The sequence below is a fragment of the Myodes glareolus genome, chromosome 14 (genome assembly GCF_982192425.1).
Source record: "Myodes glareolus chromosome 14, mMyoGla1.1, whole genome shotgun sequence".
NCBI classification, from domain to species: domain Eukaryota; kingdom Metazoa; phylum Chordata; class Mammalia; order Rodentia; family Cricetidae; genus Myodes; species Myodes glareolus.
Genome location: NC_142039.1, coordinates 3,715,016 through 3,737,864, shown reverse-complemented (window position 1 = coordinate 3,737,864; position 22,849 = coordinate 3,715,016). Strand labels below are relative to the sequence as shown.

The 22,849-nt window shown below is 44.4% G+C and overlaps 1 protein-coding gene across 1 annotated transcript in view; it reads left to right on the top strand.

The window, feature by feature from the left end:
* Positions 1-2,993, top strand: part of Jcad (junctional cadherin 5 associated) — a 73,758-nt gene extending 70,765 nt beyond the window's left edge. The window contains 1 exon segment of the mRNA XM_085698968.2: positions 400-2,993. Within this exon segment, the coding sequence (XP_085555094.2) occupies positions 400-434 (35 nt within the window). The 3' untranslated portion in view covers positions 435-2,993.
* The last annotated feature ends 19,856 nt before the right edge of the window (positions 2,994-22,849 follow it).

Below are 22,849 nucleotides of genomic sequence, written 5' to 3'. Positions count from 1 at the left end.
TAAACCTCTGGCCTCTGTGCACACTTGGGTGCACACACAGGAACACACACAAAGAAAACAGCAAAAAGAATCAGCATTAGGCTAGGGCATTGCTGATGGTGAAGGGCCAGTGAGTTCATTATTTCTATTGTACTATGAGCACCAGGAAGGGCCATCAGTATACTGAATAACTCAGCTTTGCTCATCTCTGTTTATTTGATAATGATTGTGCACATTCCTTGAAAACACGTTTCAGCCATAGTTTCTTACTCTCTGGTGAACAAAGTTTGCTAAAGTGTCTAAAAAGTCAATTTTCTATACATGTGAGTTTTGTTCTCCAATTTATTTAGAGTCAGAGAATTTAAACGTAAAACATGGCAGGTGAATGTCCCTCTGACCTTCCTTCCTTCTTGTTTGCAGATTCATATGATCCTAGCCGAGTGGAGAGGGTGTGACGGATGCTGCTGTAGCCCTACCTTGGCTAACGGAGTGTTCTCTGTGAACTCTGGTGTCTCGGTTTTCAGTGTCTCACCTCCTCCCCGCCAGCGGGAAATGGGCCGTCCCTACAGACTTGTCGTGGAGCTAAAGCCGTGGTGTGCTGACATCATGTGTCTTTATAGCATGGATATAGAATCCCTACATTTAGAAAAGAGTTTTCACATCAGTTCCCCTTCCTGGTGGATTAGGCCGAGTGGGTCAGTAGCTTGGTGTTAATCCAGTTTTATGTGAAAAATCAAATATGGAAGATACAGTGGGTGATTTTGATTGGACCATAATGTCACCCATTCCCTACTGCATCTACCCAGCCCATGCTCATGTTTAGAAGTGTGGCCCAGGCAACTGCCTGGTATTTGGATACTTACAGTTTAAGGGGACTATGAGTGGTGTGTATGACCCATTTTTATTACGCGACCTTTGGCAGCTTGGGGTAACTTGTAAGTAACTGCTACCAGCGGCTTCTTTGTGTTCTGAGGGGTCACACTCACGCTGTAACTTACCTTGGCACTGGAGCCAACACGCCGCGCTCTGCTTTGCACTTGGTCTTCCTAGGTTTTACTTTCTGTGTGAATGTTTAGATATTCTTTATATGAAAAATAATTGCTGGTTTAAAATAGACCATGGTAACAAAGTAACTATATTTCTTTTTATAAAATTGCTATTTTTCTATGATGTATAAACAGTTCTTAGGTGGCAGATTTTTAAGGAAGTGCTATTTTATTTAAGAGTCTATACCCGTGTGTGTGAGGGACCCAAGAGGGCCCGCCTTGGCTCTACAGCCGCATCCCTGCTCCACCCTCAGCGCTGTTCCTGTGATTCAGTTTCACAGTGTTAGGAGGACTGATCACAAGCTCATCACACTCACGAAGATGTTCTCACAGATGGAGCTGTGGGCTCACATTTCAAGTTGCTCCTCTCCAGTTGACCAACAACTGCCTGGTCAACAAGAATTGCCAAAACTCCATCGTTTCATCTTGTATTTCTGTGGGGAATCTGCCCCAGAAAGAAGTGTTTCTCTTGCCCGCCACCTTGCTCCTTTGCAGAAAGATATATTTTTGTCTAGAATGATCCTGATGAATTAATCTTGCATATTCTAACAAGTGCTTGGAAACAGTACCTAGGCAGCATTCTCTGCGCGTATGCCACAATGGAAGTGTAGGAGGCCCAGGGTTCTACTCCCACATCTGCCTGCATACTTGATGCATCTTATGCATTTCACCCTTCTGAGGAAGGTATTCTTGCTAGCTAAGATTTTCCAAAGGTTTTATCCCCTTCTTTCCTCTCCTCCCTCCCTCCTTTCCTCCCTCCCTCCCTCCCTCCCTCCCCCCTCCCTCTCCTTTCTTCTTTTTTGTTTCCCTCTTTCTATTAATTTTTTGAGACATTTTGTTAATCTGTTTTCAGACGCGTCAGATTCTTCCAGTGTGCATCCATGGCTGGTCTGTCCTCTGACCCGAGACAGACTTTCATGGCCTTGTATCTACAGAGCAGAGTCCAGGTCCACATTGTTGCTCATGCTCATCTTAGTCCAGAGCTTGGCTCTCGTGAAAGAGGGTATGGGACATAGCCCGGGGGCAGTGGGCTAGCAGGTTGATGATCTGCAATGGTGGTTGAATCATCTGTAGACCAAGTGACAGCTGAGCCACCTGCTGAACTCTGTGGGCTGCATACCCCTCCTTAAAATAGAGTGAAAGAGGCCCTGTGCCTGTGCCCACACATGCAGACCCCAGGGCATGTCTGTGTGCACACTGTGCTGTACTGACTTCCTGTCAAATGACCATCAAAAGACTGCTTAGGAGAAGCAGAAGGATCCTGAAGGAAAGCTGTCGTGCCTTACGTATCTCAGTCTGGAATGGGATGCTCTTCCATTTTGTCTTGTTTGAAGTCATATATGTCATGCTTCCCTGCAGCCATTCAGTCAAAATAGCAAATATTTATACTTTAACCTCAATTTTTCCAGATTTAAGCCCATATGAAATTTTTTTTGGAAGAAAGTGGTAACATTGAACTTAGTAACTTGAAAATTTGATCTTTAACTTTTCATATCCAAAGTAATGAATATCTGGCCAAAAATTGTTTCACTGAGGTCTTGAGTTCAATACTGACCATGATTCCCTATGTAAACTCCACGCATGCCCATGACCATTGGTGGAAAATTTTTCGTATTCTGTGTTTGTCAATTGTTTTTCTCATTACACATGATTGATTTTCAATAATTCGGAGCTTATAAAATTAAAAGTTATAATTTTGACCATTTTATCTAAAAATTATAGCAGGAATTGTGCCTGTGTTGTTTCTGGAATTGCAGAAGGGAGGGGGAAATGGCGGTCTTAGGCCTCTTTGGGGAAAACTTTTTGAAAGATTGAAGATGAAGTAGCCTTTACCATATTCGATTGTATTTCTGTAATCCCAGGAAACCCTCTAAGGATGCAGCCAGTCCCTGGATGGGACCATCAGAATTATTTCCATAATTATAGACATTTATTTCCTTTATTAATAAAGACCCTGGATGTGCATCACCTTTGGTAGTGTGGCTCCCTTACTGGGACAGTAGGTGTGGGTTCTGATTGAGCTGAAAGCCGGGGAAAGATTGCCAGCTGTCAGCCCGTGGCACCCAGAGTATCTGCTCAAGTGTGGGGGTGCACCGGCTGCGGGATTGGCTGTGGGGGGCACCTGGAGTCAGGATGAGGCACTGCCAAAGCTGTTACAGCCAGGGGTTCATTTGCTTCCTGCTTTGTTTTTGACCTTATCTTCTGTACATCTGTGTGTGGGAGGACAGGGTCTAAGAGACACATTCCAAATAGCCTGAGTGGTGGGAGGTCCTTGTCCCAGACCGTGGGTTGGTTCACTCTGTGACCCTCAATTGGAAGAAGGGGGAAATGATCAAATACTACCATAGAAAGGCTGCTCCCAGCCTGTATGTTTTGTTAAAAGAATGGTGAGGTCAAGTCTATACATTCAGACCGCAGCCCCTTGAAAAGGTCCCTGTGGTGTGTGACTGCCTGCTCACTACAACAGTCCAGGCTTCAGCAGCATTGTGAAAGGCAGCCTAAACTCCTGCCTGTTGATGGCCTTGACTTTGAGAGCATCTGTCTTAATTGGAATTATTAATGTAATGCAGGCCAGGGAAGGGCTCAGGAGGCTGCAGACAGCCCAGTCTACAGTCTGTAAGCCTTCTCACAAGATAGAGCTGTCCTGCTGATACAGCCTCTCCCATCTTCCTCCCTGCACCCACACCTCACAGCAGAGCCCAGGTGTGTGACACTGAACAAGAGGGAGACCAAGGCAAGTTCAGGGCGAGAAGAGGAACTGGGAAATGAAGACCACGTGTCAGAGTCAGGGAAAACTGTGACCTTTATCCAGATGGTAAACATCCATGAAGAACTTACCATCTGGGTCAGCTGCCACTCCAGCCTCCACTGAGGCCTGTCAGGAAAACTGAGCATGCCAAAAATCATAAAATGTGGTAAGGCCCTGGAACCCAGAGGAACCATGCATGCTTATTCTTTTGCCCAGCTTCCTTAGCTCTTAAGGCAAGTGGAAAGGGTTCTGGAGACTGCCCTGTGTTCACCTCCACATGGGGCAGTCCAGGAAACTCTTGAATAATGGGAAGTCAAGGCAGGCAAGAAACAGTCACACAGAACAAAGCAAAACACAGCAAAGCAGCCAGTGGGATGGCAGGATGGAGGCCTCCAAAGAGCATGCTTCTCTCTACAGTGTCTCAGGATGGCTAACCTGTGCTCCAGATCACTTTCACAGAGCTGTCTGTGTCTACGATCTGACTGTGGTACAAAAGCTACCTGGATACCAAGTGCAGTGGCTCAGGGTATGGGCACTGCAGGACAGGTGACATAGCACCTTTGCTTTCCACCAGGACTCATTAGGGTTGAAGGTCCTGAGTGGGACTTCTCCCACAGAGACTCATTGATGAAGTGACTTATGGTTTGTTCCAAGGACTGGGTACAAATTTCTAGTCATTCATGCACCACTCTCAGTTCTTGGCTTTCTTATCTACCTCTCTTGCAAGGATATAGCTATCTGACATAGAGAAATGAATGGGTATCCAAAGCATGGAGAGTGCAGCCAAGCTTGATATAATGAAGAAAGTTCTACTAGGCACTTTATGGTGTGGGAGGTCCTTCTGTATATGTGTGTTGCTTTTATTGGTTAATGGATAAAGAATCTGCCTTGGCCTGTGATAGGGTAGATAGAGCTAGGTGGGGAAAACTAAGCTGAATGCTGGGAGAAAGAAGGTGGAGTCAGGAGATGCCATTTATCTGCTGCTGGAAACAAACATGCCTGAACGTTGCTGGTAAGCCACAGCTACGTGACAATACACAGATTAATAGAAATGGGTTAAATTAATATGTAAGAGTTAGCCAATAAGAAGCTAGAGCAGTGATTTAATTAATACAGTTTCTGAATGGTTATTTCAGGAGTCTGGGCAGCTGGGAATAAACAAGCAGCCTCCCTACAACAATGGCACCAACATGGATAATTACATTCACATAAAACCTTAGAGAGCTTGGGAAGTAATTCTATACACAGAAGAGCAGAGTTAAACACAGCTTTTTAGTAGCAACATTTTCTCAGGTGGGCTCTGTGTGCTAGAGGCAGGCGCTCACATGGAAGAGAGACTTCCTGACTCAGCTTTAGCTGCAAAAACCTTGCAGTTCTCTTTTAAGAGGCTCTGCCACAAAGCACCTAAATGGTGTTTATGAATAGCCTACAGTGTGCTTCTTGGTAATGGCAGGGACCTTGCAACTCCAAAGAGTTGTGGCAATAAACATGGCTCCAGCCAGTACTACTGCCATAAGGCTAGACTCTCAGAAAACTAAGAAATGGGTGGATCCATCCATCAAAGTCACAACTCTAATCCTAGCCATATTTCTTAGCAAATTAAAGACTCATGTGGTTAGAAAATGAAAGATAAACAGTAAAGTTAGATTCATTCTGGGTTAAGGAAAATCAGGTTTGATCAAGGATGACCCCCTGAGAAATCTCCAATAGTAGCAGATGGCCCAGATGTCTGAGTTCTATATCCAGAACATTTTCAAGACTGCTGGCTGAGTTGATCAAGCTTCACAGAATACTTCAGTCAGGACTTGATCATAATTCTCAATTTTCTTTAGGTCCGCATAAGATTATCATCACCCCCAATAAGCAGGCAGTAGCCTAGAAAACTATGCCCACATTCCCAAAAAATGAATTATAGATGTTTGTCTTTGTTTAGAATGTTGGTTACAAGTTGTTATGGATAATGGTCAGGAAGAAAGCTAAACAAAGGAGATTAGATTCAAAATAATTGTTTTGAAAAAAGGCAGAGTGTTATGGGACAATGATCTTGTACCCAGTAAAGGTTTATCAGTTGTATTGCTTTAATAAAATGCTGATTGGCCAGTAGCCAGGCAGGAAGTAGAGGTGGGATGACCAGACAGAAAGTAGAGGTGGGACAACCAGAACAAGAGACTTCTGGGAAGAGGAAAGAGTTTGCAGTCATCACAGAAGAAGTCAGACACAGAGGAAGCAAGATGAGAACACTTCACTGATAAAAGATCCCAAACCTATGTGGCTGACACAGACAAGAATTATGGGTTAATGTAGGATGTCAGAATTCATTAATAAGAAGTCTGAGCTAATAGGCCAACCAGTTTATGATTAATGTAGACCTCTGTGTGTTTCTTTGGGACAAAACAGTTGCAGGACCTGGCAGGACAGAAATCTCTGTCAACAGATTTGCAGGCTTCTGCTAGAGGATCCTTGTTTTCCAGGGGCTCTACTTGTCCATCATGACTGTTTTGTAAGCTCAGAGGAACTCCGTGTCCCATCATGCTTTTGGCTTGCTGTTGCTGCTAATTAGAATAGTAAACCAAGCTGCTTTTCCTGGTTTTTTAAAAATTGTGGCCAGTGAAATGGCTCTGTGGGTAAAGGTGCTTGGCCATAAGCCTGATGACCCAACTTTAATCTCTGTGACCAAGATGGTGGAAGGAGAGGGCTGACTTCTGCTTCCCACGTGTGTGCTATGGGACAGATGCACACAACACATACATCAATGAATCCACATAAAACTTCTTGCATGTGTGTGTGTGTGTGTGTGTGTGTGTGTGCGTGCGTGCACACACACACACACACACACACACACACACACACACACTAACAACTTGAAACAGAAATGCATCCTTCCTTCCAGCTGGAACTTCTGTCTCCTCCATTGGCTTTTATAGGCTGATCTCCTCTCTGCCCAGATGCCATGTGTGTGTGGCTCAGGCTTTCTTGTTTGGGACCTTGGAGGCTATCCCAAATTTTCAGTTCACATTAAGATGTCAGTTTCAAAGTAAGGACTTTCCCCCACTTGGTTGATAATTTAAATCACAGATTAAGGTACAAATGAAAAGTCTCCTCACCAAAGCAACACTGTAAAATGAAACACAATTCCTAGGCCTGGTGGTCCCACTCTAGAACTGGCTCTGCTCTTAACCAGCCTTTAACTTGACTACCCACCTTGGAATGGGAAAGGGGGTTTGAACTTTCTATAGTCTTTTTTCCAGCTCTGGGATTGGGTAACTAGTTTTTGGCAAACCTGGAATTGATAGAAATCCTTGCCATGCCTGAGGGGCAGAAAGTAAGATAGTTGGAAGTTGTGGCTACGTGAGTCTGAATCGGGGCCTGAGGACTGGAACCCCGCTGTTGTTACCTCAACTGGGGTGCTCCTCTCCTGCTTCACTTGCCTCATTGTAACTCTGCATCCACTTGGGGCTGGTGGTACTGAATTTTGGGGCAGGACATGGGGTGTTTACAAGCCTGGCTGCAGCCCCCAACACAGCAGTCTGTGCTCTCTGCAGATGGCCTGTCCTGCAGTGTGGAGTTCGAGGTCTTCACATGCTCTCAGCAGCAGAGTTGCTCCTGTCAGGTTTGCTTAGACCTCACAGGCGACCTCTTTTCTGGGTGCTCGGTCAGTTGTCTGCAGGCTGTAAACATTGTCATTGGCAGGGATCTGGAGACAGCATTCTGTGGGGTTCAGTGTTGATCCACGGGTCCAGTGGCCACTGGTTTGGTTTCAGTGGGAGAGCCCAACTGTAGTTTGGGTTTAAACAGAGTCCAGACCCTCCATTTGCTGTTTCTTTTCTTCACTGACTCTGTCCTGTGCTTCCTGCAGCCTGACTGCTAATGTTTCTGCCCAGCTCAGCCCTGCTGGAATACTCTGAGCTTCTATTTGTGGAGAGATACTGTGCCTTTCTTTACCGAGCATTTGTTTTGGGTACTCCAAACACACAACATGAAGACAGAAACATTATCAGTTCCTTGCTCTGTGTCACGTCTCGTATGTGTTGACTAGTCTAATGGACACCAAGTGGGCTGAGGGAAGGTGAGGAACTGCTTGGGGCACATCATTTGCAGCAATCCCAGGATCCAAGCCTGTTTCTTTAACCAAGTGCATGCTGGTCATCTTAGCTTCCTGTATCCTGAAAAGATAAGAGAACCTATTTAGTTAGAAAATGCAACGGTAGAGTTCTTACAATGCTGCATGTTTGTGAAGATCGGATGCAGTTATCCATGCCAGTACAGCATTCAACTTGTTTAAACACGTTGGGAGCTTATTTTTATTACCATTTGAAAGAACATAGAAGTAGGCAGTCCAGGCCTGGCATGTTTGTAAAATGGAGATTCTGTCCCAGAATCTTCATGGAGTTGCTTCCATCCTAAAGGAACCCCATGGACCAAAACAGGTGTTGGAGTGCCAGCTGTCACCAGCACTTCCTAGATAGCTATCAAGGAAAATTCTCCCCCAGACAAATTCATTCCCTTTGAAAAAATTTCCAGGAAGTCCTACATTTATAAACCCATATTCCATTTCTAAGAAGTCAAATGGTCAAACTAGCTTCAAGGAGGTCCAGAGACTTATCTGAGTAACTGAGCGCCATTTGAGACAGTGGCCATAGGTATTGCCTGGAATCCAGGAGGTTTGGCATTCTTTCCCTGGGGTAGATGGACACTGGTCAAGCAGTAGGGCAGAGGAGCATGTGTAAATGGAGACTGTGCTTTTATTTCCTGGATGCCCAGACCCGAATAATCACACAGCAACTATATTAATTACAACACTGTTTAACCAATGACTTATGTGTATTTCTAGCTAGCTCTTACATCTTAAATTAATCTGTTTCTATTAATCTATGTACACCACGAGGCTGTGGCTTACTGGTAACATTCTGGCATCTTCCTTCTTTGGTGGCTACATGGCATCTCCTCGACTCTGCCTACTCTCTCCATCCCTGTTCAGGTTTCCTGTCTGCCTTTACTCTGCTAAGCCATTGACTGAAACAGCTTTACTCACCAATCAATAAAAGTAACACATATGCAGAAGGACATCCCACATCAAGCATGTGTGTGCCAGATTTTGGGGAAAGTTGTTAGGACACCCAAGCACACTGAAGATCCATCTCATCAAAAAACTGAGCATGCTCAGAGACAAGGGCACTTTAAATAGTGGTTCACTGGAGCCAAGGGCCAGTCATGGGTGAGAGGGGCAGCCCTGACTACCTGCTGCCGCAGCCTACACATGCAGACTGTGGAACACATGTGGATTGGCTGTATTGGCCATAGAACGAATCTGGGGGTGGAGAAAAGCAGCAGAGTTCACACAGCCCTGTAGACTGATTTTTCTTTGCATCGCCAGCTCACAAATAATGACATGGAGACTTATTATTAATTGTGAAAGGTCGGCCTTATCTTAAGCTTTTTCCTAAGTCTTATAACTTAAAATAACTCATATCTTCTAATCTACATTCTTTCATGTGGCTTGCACTGCCCATCCTGCTTCCACCGCATCTGGCCATCAACTCTGCCTTTCTTCCTCCAAACATACTTTCTCTGCCTGGAAGTCCTGCCCACCTATTGGCCATTCAGCTTTTTATTACACCAGTCACAAGAATGCGCCTACATGGCTTGCAAACATACTACAACACAACCCCTATTCCCACCCACCCCCTGAAGGCGCAGACCTCTTCCCCTCAAACACTGTTGAGTCCGCAGGAGTCCCCAGGAGTCCTTGCTCCTCCAGTAGTGGCTCAGGGTTCTTCAGTGTGGGGTGAGGCTTTTTAATCGACTTAGAGACAAAACCTAGTTTTGTAAATCTAGTTTACATGAGTTCCCTGAAGCTACTAAAGTCTATATAAATCCTTAATAACAGAAAATCGTTAGGGTTTTTAGGAAGTGAGAGGGTCAATACAAAAAAATATCTCACTATCTAGGCCAAGCTGTCCCTGAATCTGTGTTCCCTCCCCAGCCTTCTGGGCTGGGATTGCAGGTGGGCACCCCCATTATTCACCTATCTTCCTTTCCCTTTCTGGTTTTTCTTTATACTTTTCAAATCATCCCTCTTCTGCCTTTTTGTTTATCTGTTTTTTGTTTTTTGCTATTTGTTTTTTTTTTTTTTTTGGTTTTTTTTTTTTTGAGGCAGGTCTTACTGTTTAGCCTTGGCTAGAATGCAATGTACTAGTTAGACCAGGTTGACTTCAAACTCACAGAGATCTGTCCACCTCTGCCTCCAGACTGTTGGGATTAGAGATGTGCACCACCACGTCTGACCTCCTGTCTTCTTTTATTCATATGAAATAAAGCCTGTAATACTTATTCATCTTTTATTCATCTTATTCATATTTGTTTCACTTATGATGAAATCCCATGCACTTTGCTTTAAACAACAGGGCCTTATTCTTCTTTATGTCTGAACAATACTCCATTGTGGAGATACACAGCCACTAATGGACACCTAGGCTGGTCCCATGACCTGCTTACTGGGAACAGTGAACAAAGCCAAACTTTCCAAGTGATGAGCGAGTCACAAAATGATGGCATGTGAACTCTAAAGGCAAAGCATGATTTTATATAAAAAAAAAAATACTCACTTCCACCCTGCTCACTCCAAAACTTCAAGCTAAGGGAAGCCAGCTGCTGTGTCCCCAAAACTCCCAATCAGTCCTGTGGGGACCCACACCACCTTGACTGGGCAGGGGTCTTCAGCCCTGGACAGACCTTCAAATAGCAAGTCACGCGTTGGATACCGCAGCATGACAGTGGCCTCCAAGCCACAGTCCCACTCCACTCCCAGAAGCAATATGGACATTAGATGTTGCCCGTGCTTTTAAATGATGAACGGCCCAAGTGTGATGGCGACTTAATCAGAAGAATCCACTGGTTTTTAAACTGCTGTGTCTAGCAAAGTAGAAACTTTATTTATGATGCTTGACCTTGAATCTGAGAAAGTTAGAAAACCAAAGGAAAACTCATCGCTGTTGTTGAGAGAAGAAGTATAGGGCCTCACATGGGCTTTCCTCCTCCCCAGAACTTCTTACCTCTTTCTCTGGGACCCTGAGCCCAACATGAGGCAAGCACCCATCACTGAGCCACCACCCGTGTTGCCCTGAAGAACTTGCATGTCGTTGATCCCATTATTTCGACCTGGTGTCCACCCTTTCTCTCTTGAGCTAGGGAAGAACAGTGAGGGACTGGTGAGGTGTGACCTCTGACCTCTGTCTTTGGGAGAGAACTTGGATGAGCACAGGGCTGCACAGTTCACACCAGAGTTTTAAAGTGGCTCTTCCCTGCAGACGTGTGTCTCCCTGAGGATGGCTTGACAGCTGTAATTGCACCCATCCCATGCATGCAGGGACATACTGTGAGGAAAAGCTAACCTCTGTAGAATGCTTCATATCCTTTTTACAATGACTGAGTTACATACTTCCAAAGGATACCTCAGTGGCTTCAGTTACCTCTTAAGCAACAGTTCAAATGACAGACAGAGCTGTTGCTTATTGAAAGGGTCACACATCACACACTGAAGGAGTGTCACCTGAGCACATACATCTGCATGGCCAAGTGGGGTTCATGAGTACACCTTGACCTCCTTGCATATGATCTGTGATTCTTCCATTGCCATTGGCTTGAGAGAGGGTTGCTAGCTGATGGGTTGCTTCTGAAACACATACACATACGTGCTTTGTGACAAAGTCTTGTTATGTAGCCAAGGCTGGCCTCAAACTCAGGGCCATCCTGCCTCAGCCTCTTGAGTTCCACCACAACATGAGTGCATTATACCCAGCATTATAAACTATTTGGTTTCTATAAAGATGGAGACCAGGGTCATGCATTGGGGTTTGTAAAATGTAAGTTGAAAAATGAAACCACATGTCAATTGTGGTTGGAATGATAACTACCCAATCTCTGTCATTTAAGTGCATGTCCCTTGGTTGGTGACCCTGTTTGGGGGATACTTAGGAGGTGTGGTCTTGCTGGAGGAAGTATGGTGCTGGGGTAGGTTTTGAGAACTTAAAACCTTGTTCCATTTGAGTTTGTTCTCTTGGCTTCTTGCTTATCATTTGAGTTATACTTGTAGCCATGCCTGTTACTTGCTGCCCTGTGTCCCTGCCAGGATGGTGATGGACCCTTATCCCTGTGGATTACTAAGACAGATGGCCATTATGGTACCTGGTATCTTTAAGGTTTCTGTTGCTGTGATGTATCATGGCCAGAAAGCAACTTGCAGAGGAAAGGTGTTTTGTTGTTGGTGGTGGTGGTTTGGCTTGTTTTGGCTTGGTTTTTTGAGACAGGGTTATTCTGAGTAGCAACAGACCTGACTGTCCCAGCTGTCCTGGAACTTGCTCTGTAGACCAGGCTGGCCTTGAACACACAGAGGACTGCCAGCCTCTGCTCCCCCGAGTACTGGGATTAAAGGCATGTGCCGCCACCACCCTACACTGGGGCAATGGATTATTTGGCTCACATTTCTTAGTTTACAGTACATTGAGAAAAGTCAGGGCAGGAACTTAAAGCAGGAACCTGGACTCAGGAACTGAAGCCGAAGCCATGGTGGGATGCTGTTTATGCCTTGCTTGTCCTCTTCCTTATACATAACCTACCCAGGGGTGGCACCGCCCTCAGTGACCTAGGCTCTCCCTTATCAAATAGTAAGCAAGAAAATGTCCCACAGGTTTGTCCTTAGGGCAATCTGGTGGAGGCATTTCCTCTACTGCCGTCCCCTCTTCTCTAAGGAAGGACACCCAGCTTCAGAAATGATAAATACAGAGGAAAGATAGGAAACGGAGAGCAGAGTTGCTGAAGGGGCGTGGCAGTCCTGGGCACTACGTGGAAGCCAGGTTATTCATGAGGGGCCCTTTAGCAGAGGCCTCTGAGAAGCAGGGAGTTCTTCAGAGTTGGATGGTACTGGGCCCCTGCAGCCCTTGAGGAGAGGCCTACGACAGACACCTTGAGCACTCACCATTGGGGAGGTGGCCTGCGCCATCAAAACACTAGAGGGCAGTGTATGCTTGTGCCAAGGAGGATCTCGGGCCAGAGGCACTTGTGACCACGCTGCCTGAAGATCCCACTCCTGTGAGGCAGTTGGCCACAGCAGCCTAGCACAAAAGAGAGGCTCTTAGGGGTCTGTTCTTGGACTCCGGCCTCTGGGAAGTGTGCCTTACAGCCAGATAGAGTCTGCAGCAAGTGGAAACTTGTGACGCAGGGAGTCATCTGTAGAAAGGATGTCTGGGGATTGACAGACTGCATGGGAGGGGCTTAGCACAGTGTGCCCTGGGCAAATGCTCGGTGCTAGCCAATAGTCATCCTGCTAACCAGGACAAGAGATTTGCTGTTGTTTGCCCATGCTGCCCCCGAAGAATTACGTGGCAAAAGCCTGGTCCCCAGCTGGTGCTGTTGGGATGTAGAACCTTAAGAGGTGACTTCAGGAGGTTGGGAGTAAGGTCATAGCGGACTAACCTTGTGGTACTGCACTTTACGCCATTCAGCAGTGCTGTCTCACAAACCAAACCACTCTAGTGTGTGCCCTGTCCCAGGAGGCTTCCCTGTGAGTGCAGGGAGCAGTGAGGCTGGCTGTTCTGCTCGTACAGGACTACAAGACTTCATCTCCCAGTGTCCACACAGAGAGCCCTGCTCTGGAGGGACAACAGTAAGGACAGGCCCTTCCTGGAGGCGGGAGAACAAAATGACAAGCTCCTCCTAAGGGATGTTTGCAAATGTCCTGGGCACAGAAGACAACAGAGACCAATGAACTGGGGTCAGACTGTGCCGACTGTCCCATGCCACTGCCCGTGTTTAGTAATAAAAGAGACTCCATGAAGAAGATTCTAACCTCAGACTGTTCTGTGTGTGTGTGTGTGTGCACGTGCGTGCGCACACACATGCCACGATGCTCGTGTAGACAGGTGTCAGAGGACACCTTAGGGGTCGGTTTTCACCTTTCACCTTGTTTGAGACAGAGTCTCTTGTTGCATACACCAGGCTAGCCAGCCTTGAAGCTCCCAGAGATCCTCCTGCCTGTCTCCCATCTCACCACAAGAGTTCAAGGGTTACTGATACACACTATCCTGCTCAACTTCCTAATGGGTTCTGGGGATTTGAACTCAAGCTCTCATACTTGCTACGAGGGCAGCAGCAGGCAGGTTGCCTACTCAGCCTTCTCCCCAGTCCTTACTTAGGTCATTTTTAAACAGCTCCTCGAGATGAGGCTAACAGACTGGAGTCTGAGGTTGGAACTCTGGACTGGAGTGTGGCCAGCCCCGCTGGAAATATGCTGACTGTGCAGCCAGTCCTGGGGCTGCTTCACAAGAAGAAGGGGTGTAAACTGGCTCCCATGTCACACTGCACCTGAAAATACTGTGTCTGATGCATTGGGATAATGTCTGTCACTGAATCAGTTTCTCTGAACAGCATTGTTAGAGGGCTTAGCTGCACGCGTGACTCTCCTTTGCAGCACACGCTGGTTCTAATGTACTATGCTGCTCAGGAGGGACATCACATGATGGAAAAGGACTAGAGCCATACAGCCCGGGATAGCGCTAGGGCTGGAGAGAAGGCCCCAAGCAGGATGTGGCGACACAGAACTCTGATGAAGTCTTCTTTCCTCTTACTTGGATAATGTTAGTTTTGAATCTTAACATTTTTATTTATTCCATGTTTATTTTGTATGTGTGCATGTGTGAGCCACAGCAAGGTCATGGGACAACTTGAGGCCATAGGTTCTATCTTGTGGATGCCAGGAATCAAACTCAGGTTGTGAGGCTTGGTAACAAGCACCTTTGTCATCTTTATCACCATGAAGTCACCTTACTAGTCCAAGTGTTGGCCTTCGGAGACAGGGTCTTACTATGGCCCAGGTTGGCCTAGAACTTTAAATTGTCCAGTTTCAACCTCCAGAGTGCTGGCATTACAGGCTTGTACCGCTCTACCCAGACAGAAATTTAATCTTGGGAAACAAGACTATTTCTGCTTTCTTTATCACTAGAAGCTGTCAGACACAGTGCCTGGCTAACCCCTCCTGCCTATTACCTGTGGGTATTAAGATGGTCTTTAAAGCCTCTGCAATGCTGTCCTCTGCTGGTTAGTTCTTGAAAATGCTTGGCAATGTCCCTCAGAAGCGCAGGGTGTAGGGTTTAGAGAATGAAGACTGTGCTTGTCTGTTGTGTGTAAAGATTGTGTGTCCCAGGAGCTTGCCCTGCAGCCCTGGAAGCTGTGTGTGCTGCACATCTTGTCTGTGTATACTGAATGTTTGTGCTGAGGGGTATGTGTGTGAGAGAGAGTGTGTATGTACCCGCTATCGGTTTTGCTAGTTGTTAATTCCACAAGTGGCTTTCCTAGATGTCCTGCACCCCCATCCCAGCTAAGGCCCAGGCCCAGTATTTACCGGTCATATGCAAGGGAATCTCAGGGTCACAAATCAGGGTCCTCAAGCCTCAGGAGGTCTTTGCAATAGTGAGCCTGCTTCTCAACCCAAAGCTCCCAGTCACAGTACACACCTCTGTGAGCTTCGGGAAGCCTGGAGCAGGTGAGCTGGCTCAAGTGTGTTCTTGTGTGTCCTGGACTCATGATGAGCAGCTTTCTGGGGGGGAGGGGAGTTGCTAGCATTTCTCCGGGAGGATGTGGTGAGTGAGTGGGAGCCTCTGGCTGGGAGAACTGGATCCTCCAAGGTGGAGGTGGCCCTTGTCCTGTGCTGCTGAGAAAAAGATGAGTCATGCGGGAGTAATGAATGGATCTCCCACAGAGCCCAGGGGATAGTGCAGGTGCACTCCCATCAGAAATGTCTGCACTACTGGCTGAATGGCCCTTCAGACTGGAGCAGAAGTGGACACACATGGGGGGATGTTCAACACAGGTGGGGCCAGACATGTAGCGTCTCCCATTTTACTTTTGTAAGAATAACATGAAACACATTTCTCTAGAAGTCACATAGACAGCCCAGGAATCCTCCATAGAGATTCTAATACCCAGCTTGTAGATAGCCGACCTGCAGGTGCACAACTTGCTGATGGCCTGGCTCGTCACATCTTCTCCTGTCCTGAGACTTCCCTTATCCACCTGGCAGAAAGAGGAAGACAGAATGACATCCTGGTCCTGGCCCCGATGTACCTTCAATTGGCTGCTCCTGGGTTGACAAGAACAAATCCCAGGCTTTGGTGGTTCTCCACGGAGGCCACAGCTGCCGCACAGAAGCAGCCCTTCAGTGGCAGCCGGTTTTCTCAGACTGTAACGGATGCCCGATGACCAGCTTCAAAAAGTAAAGGTGACTTGTAGCTCCTGTAGTGGAATACATTATTCAGGTCACAGCTAGGAAGACGAGAGAGAGAGGAAAGGGTGGGGTTCCCCAATCTCCATCAGTTACACAGCCCTTTCTTGACCTAAGACCTCTCCCAGACTCCACTAGAGGACCCACACTCTCTAAGAACACACCACACCTCCCTCCCTACGTGGATCAGACCCATGGGCCTTTCTGTGATATATAAGATCCAGCCCAGAGAACTTTTCTAGAACCATGGCAAGCTCTAAAACATGGGAAATTCTGCATGTCATTTGCATGTGCTAAGCAGAGATTCTGCAGACAGAGGGTCCAGGGAGCCCTGCTGTATTTTTAATCAACTCTTTTCTCAAACCCAGGGTTGGGACAAGGATCACATGACTAATACAGCTCTCACTATTTGTGACACTTCTGGAAGCAGAGATGGGACACTGACTGTGTGAAGAGGGTTAGAAGGCTAAGGGACATCTAACTGAAGTGAGGCACAGGTACTAGAGACCTGGCTGTGCTTGGGTGTAAGCCAGACCAGCTTCACTCCTGGGGAACATGAGCCTTAGGACGGGCTGAATTGCTCTCAGATGTATAGGTTCAACTCCCTCTCCATCTCTACTCTGACCTGTCCTCTGTCCCCCCTTCCTTTTTTAAAGAAATTTCCTTCCCAGGGTTATCCAGGAGGTAAGCAGCCCAAACACTGTCTGTCTCCTTCTCTACCCCTTCCCGGACCTGGATATCAGGACTTTGCCCAGGAGCCTGAACCAAAACCCAGAGCAAAGAGAGGCTCTGTTTGGTTTCTAACAGTTAGTTGACAATTTTCTACAGGTATATAATGTATTCTGGTTATCTCTTCACACACACACACACACACACACACACACACACACACACACACACACACACACATCTCCTTGGCAGTTCCTTTCCCTTTGGTTTTGCTGTGTGACCCATTTGGTTAATTAGGATCACTGGATTGAGACTATCCACTGGAGCCTGGGGAGGTCCCAATTGGAAGCAGTGACTTCCCCTTTCCCCAACTCTCTCTCTAGGAGATAGTTCAATAATGGGGATCGGTCCAAGACCGCTGAGCCCCTCCTCATGCCTGGCTGTGGATGCCCCATCTGTGCACACTCAGAGCAGTCACCCTGAATTGTCACTGCAGTGACTCTGTTTTGTGAGAAGACAGCATTTCACAGACTTCTCTCCATCTTCCAGCCTTTATCATCTCTCTGTTTCCCCTCCCTGTTGCTTCTGGACCCCAGGAGGGGATAGTACCAATGGCTTCTCCATGGCTAAGCTCTCAGCTGTCACTTATTCTCAGCACTTTGTACAGTCGTGGGTCTCTCCAGTTCATTGGTGTTCACTGGAAAGTGAGGGTTTCGGAACAGGGCTGAGAGTGGGAGCTATCTATGGATATAGACACATATTTATAAGGTGCTTCAAGGCTGTATCAGTTTGGATTTTTCCTGTTTTCATGAGCCTTTGGCACATGGAGTCAGCTCCATTTTACAGGGAGAGCTGAGGAAGCAGCCCTCAGTCTGTTGTTAGTCTCTGTGACACACACCACATGTGATCGCCATTTCTAGTCACACCTCTGCATTTTCTGGAAGGCTCCTTGTGGCTTCTTAAAGACATACTCAACTCTGCTTCCAAAGGACCTCACCCAGAGGTGGGTCACCTCAGGATGGCTCAGGATTCCTACAGAAAATTCTGATCAGCCTGACCCAAAGTCTAGGACGGGATGAAAGGCTTGAAGGAATTTTGTACCATTTATAGATTATTTTAAAATGAATTAGCCCCATTCCTGATGCAGGGGTGATTGATTCCTTTGGACTGTGAATTTCCCACTTAGCAGACATCAGTCTCCTTCTCCGAACCATTCTCCTCACTTTCCTGGGTGTTCAACAGCACATTTTTTTTTTTAAAAAAAATGTTTTTATTGAGCTATGTATTTCTCTCCACTCCCCTCCCTTCCACACCCCTCTCCTTCTTCTACCTTCTCCCATGATCCCCATGTTCCCAATGTACTCAGGAGATCTTGTCATTTTCTACTTACCATGTAGACCAGATTCTTTTATGAGTCCCTTGGGGTCTTCTTTGTTGTCTAGGTTCTCTGGGATTTGTGAACTGTACGCTGATTTTCCTTTGCTTTCTGTCCAAAACCACTTATGAGTGTGTACATATTATATTTGTCTTTCTGAGCCTGAGTTACCTTGCTCAGTGTGATGTTTTTTAGATCCATCCATTTGTCTACAACTTTCAAGATGTCATTATCTTTTTCTGCTCTGAAGTACTCCTTTGTGTAAATATATGACATTCTCCTTATACATTCTTTGATCAAGGGGCATTTACATTGTTTCCATGTTCTGGATATGACAAATAATGTTGCTATGAACATAGTTGAGCACATGTCCTTGTGGTATGATTGAGAATCCTTTGGGTATATACCCAAAAGTGGTATTGCTGGGTCTTGAGGTAGGTTATTTCCTAACTTTCTGAGAAATTGCCATATTGATATCCAAAGGGGCTGTACCAGTGTGCATTCCCACCAGCAATGCAGGAGTGTTCCCTTTACCCCACATCCTCTCCAGCATAAGTTGTCATCAATGTTTTTTGATTTTGGCCTTTCTTACAGGTATAAGGTGGAATCTCAGAGTTGTTTTGATTTTCATTTCTCTGATGACTAAGGATGTTGAGCATTTCCTTAAATGTCTTTCAGCCATTTTAGATTCCTCTGTTGAGAGTTCTCTGTTTGCGGCTGTACTCCATTTGTTTTATTAGATTATTTGTTCTGTTGATGACTAATTTCTTGAGCTCCTTGTATGCTTTGGAGATCAGCCCTCTGTCTGATGTGGGGTTGGTGAAGATTTTTTCCCATTCTGTAGGCTGTCGTTTTGTCTTGTTGACCATGTTCCTTGCTTTACAGAAGCCTCTCAGTTTCAGGAGGTCCCATCCATTTATTAATTGTTTCTCTCAGTGTCTGTGCTACTGGAGTTATATTTAGGAAGTGGTCGCCTGTGCCAATGCGTTCAAGTGTACTTCCCACTTTCTCTTCTATGAGGTTCAGTGTGGTTAGTTTTATGTTGAGATCTTTGATCCATTTGGACTTGAGTTTTGTGCATGGCATTAGATATGAATCTATTTTCAATCTTCTACATGTTGATATCTAGTTGTGCCAGCACCATTTGTTGAATATGCTTTCTTTTTTTTCCATTTGATATTTTTTGCTTCTTTGTCAAAAATCAGGTGTTCATAGGTATGTGGATTGATATCTGAGTCTTCAATTTGGTTCCATTGGCCTTCTTGTCTGTTCTTATGCCAATACCAAACTGTTTTCAGTACTGTAGCTCTGTAGTAGAGTTTGAAGTTAGGGATTGTGTTGCCTCCAGAAGTTCCTTTAGTGTATGGAATTGTTGTGGCTATTCTGTGTGCTTTTCCATATGAAGTTGAGTATTATTCATTCGAGGTCTGTGAAGAATTTTGCTAGGATTTTGATGGGCATTCCTTCGAATCTGTAGATTGCTTTAGGTAAGATTGCCATTTTTACTATGTTAAGTCTACCTACACAAGAGCGTGGGAGATCTTTCCATTTTCTGGTGTCTTTTTCAATTTCTTTCTTCAAAGATTTAAAGTTCTTGTCATACAGATCTTCCACTTGTTTGGCGAGAGTTACTCCAAGATATTTTATGTTATTTGTGGTGATTGTGAAGGGTGTTGATTCTCTGATTTCTTTTTCAGCCTGCTTATCATCTGTGTATCTGTGTATCTGCTTATCATCTGATTCTTTTGAGTTAATCTTATATCCTGCTACATTACTGAAGGTGTTTATGAGTTGTAGAAGTTCCTTGGTAGAATTTTTGGGCTCATTAATGTAAACTATTATATGATCAGTAAATAGTAAGAATTTGACATCTTTTTTTCTCAATTTGTGACCTCTTGATCTCCTTTTGTTGTCTTATTGCTCTTGCTAGAACCTCAAAAACTATGTTGAATAGGTATGGAGAGAGTGGGCAACCTTGTTTTCTTCCTGATTTCAGTGGAATCGCTGTGAATTTCTCTCCATTTAGTTTGGTATTGGCTGTTGGCTTGCTATATATTGCCTTTATTATGTTTAAGTATGTTTCTTGTATCCCTGCTCTCTCCAAGACTTTTATTATGAAGGGATGTTGTATTTTCTCAAGGGCTTTTTCAGCATCTGATGAGATGATCATGTAGTCTTTTTTTTCAGCTTTTTTATACGGTGGATTACATTGACAGATTTTCATATGTTGAACCATCCCTGTATCTCTGGGATGAAGGCAACTTAATCATGGTGGATGCTTTTTCTGATGTGTTCTTGGATTCAGTTTGTCAGTATTTTGTTGAGTATTTTGTATCAATGTTCATAAGTGAGATTGGTCTGTAATTCTCTTTCCTAGTAATGTCTTCCTGTGGTTTGGGCATCAGGGTAATTGTGGCCTCATAGAAAGAGTTTGGCAATGTTCCTTCTGTTTCTATTGTGTGGAACAATTTGATAAGTATTGGTATTAATTCTTCCTTGAAAATCTTGTTGAATTCTGAGCTGAAACCACCTGGTCCTGGAATTTTTTTAATTGGGAGACTTTTGATTACTGTTTCTATTTCTTTAGTAGCTGTAAGCCTATTTAATTTGCTTATCTGGTTTTGACTTAATTTTGGTAAGTGATGCTTATCCAGAAAATTGTCCATTTCATTTGAGGTTTCCAATTTTGTGGAATACAGGTTTTCAAAATATAACCTAATGATTCTCTTGATTTTCTCCATGTCTGTTGTTATGTCCCCCTTTTCATTTCTGTTTTTGTTACTTTGGATATTCTCTCTCTGCATTTTGGTTAGTTTGGGTAAAGGTTTGTCTATTTTGTTGATTTTCTTGAAGAACCAACTCTGTCTCAATAATTCTTTGTATTGTTTTCTTTATTTCTATTTTGTTGATTTTAGCTCTCATTTTGATCATTTCCTGCCATCTAATCCTCCTGGGTATGTTTGCTAATTTTTGTTCTAGAGTTTTCAGGTGTTCTGTTAACTTACTAATGTGAGATTTTTCCAACTTCTTTATGTAGGTATTTAGTACTAGGAACTTTCCTCTTAACACTGCTTTCTTTGTGTCCCAAAAATTTGGGCATGTTGTGTGGCCATTTTCATTGAATTTTAGGACGTCTTTAATTTCTTCCTTTATTTCTTCCCTGACCTATTGATGATTCAAGTGAGCACTGTTTAATTTCCATGTGCTTGTGTGCTCTCTGAAATCGGTGTTGCTGTTGAGTTCTAATTTCAAGCCATGGTGATTTGTTAAGATATATGGGGTTATTCCACTTTTTTGTATCAGTTGGGGTTTGCTTGATTAGCTAACATGGGGTCAATTTTTGAGAAGGTTCCATGAGGTGCTGAGAAGAAAGTATATTCTTTTATGTTTGGATGGAATATTCTATAGATGTCTGTTAAGTCTGTTTGAGCCATAACATCTGTTAGTTCCCTTATTTCTCTGTTAATTTTCTGTCCAATAGACCTATCCAGTGGTGAGAGTGTGGTGTTGAAGTTTCTCACTATTAGTGTGTGGGGTTTCATGTATGATTTAAGCTTTAGAAGTGTTTCTTTTACATATGTGAGTGCCCTTGTATACGGGGTATAGATGTTCAGTATTGAGATTTCCTCTTGATGGATTTTTCCTGTGACTAATATGAAATGTCCTTTTTTGTCTCTTTTAATAGATTTTAGTTTGAATTCTATTTTGTTAGATATTAGGATAGATACACCAGTTTATTTTTTAAGTCCTTTTGATTGGAAAAATTTTCCCAACACATTACTCTGAGGCAATGTCTGTCTTTGAGGTTGAGATATGTTTCTTGTGGTCACAGAAAGATAGATTCTGTTTTCATATTCAATCTGTTAACCTGTGTCTTTTTATAGGTGAGTTGAGCCCATTTATTTTAAGGGATATTCATGACCAATGATTGATAGTTTCTATTATTTTATTTTTTGTTGGTGGTGATGTTATTGTGTGTGTTTTTCCTTTCTTTGGGATTTGATGCTATAAGATCTTCTATTTTCTGTGTTTTGTGGATGTAGCTAACTTCCTTTGGTTGGAGTTTTCCTTCTAGTACTTTGTGTAAGACTGGGTTTGTAACTAGGTATTGGTTAAATCTGGTTTTGTCATGGAATATCTTGGCTTGTCCTTCTATGGTGATTGAAAGTTTTCCAGGGTATAATATTCTGGGCTGGTGTCCTCAATCTCTTAATGTCTGCATAATGCTTGACCAGGACCTTCTGGCTTTTGTTGTTTCCACTGAGAAGTGAGGTGTAATTCTCATAGGTCTACCTTTATATGTTACTTGGTCTTTTTCCTTTGCAGCTCTTAGTATTTTTCTTTATTCTGTATGTTTAGTGTTTTGATTATTATGTGGCAAGGGAACTTTTTTCTTCCTGATCCAGTCTATTTGGTGTTTTGTAAGTTTCTTATATCTTTATATACTTATCTTTCTTTAGATTGGGTAGTGTGGGAGAATTGTCTGTATTCTTTCAATCATGTTTTAAATAAATGCTGATTGGCCAGGCAGGAAGTATAGGTGGGTCAACCAGACAGGAAGTAGAGGCAGGGTAATGAGAACAGGAGTATTCTGGGAAAAAGGAAGCTCCCTTCACAGTTCTTCCCAGATCACCAAAGAAGCAAGATGTGAGCTGCCCCGCTGAGAAAGGTAGCAAGCCATATGGCTAACATAGATAAGAATAATGGGTTAATATAATCTAAAAGAGCTAATAAGTAGCCTGAGCTAATGGGCCAAT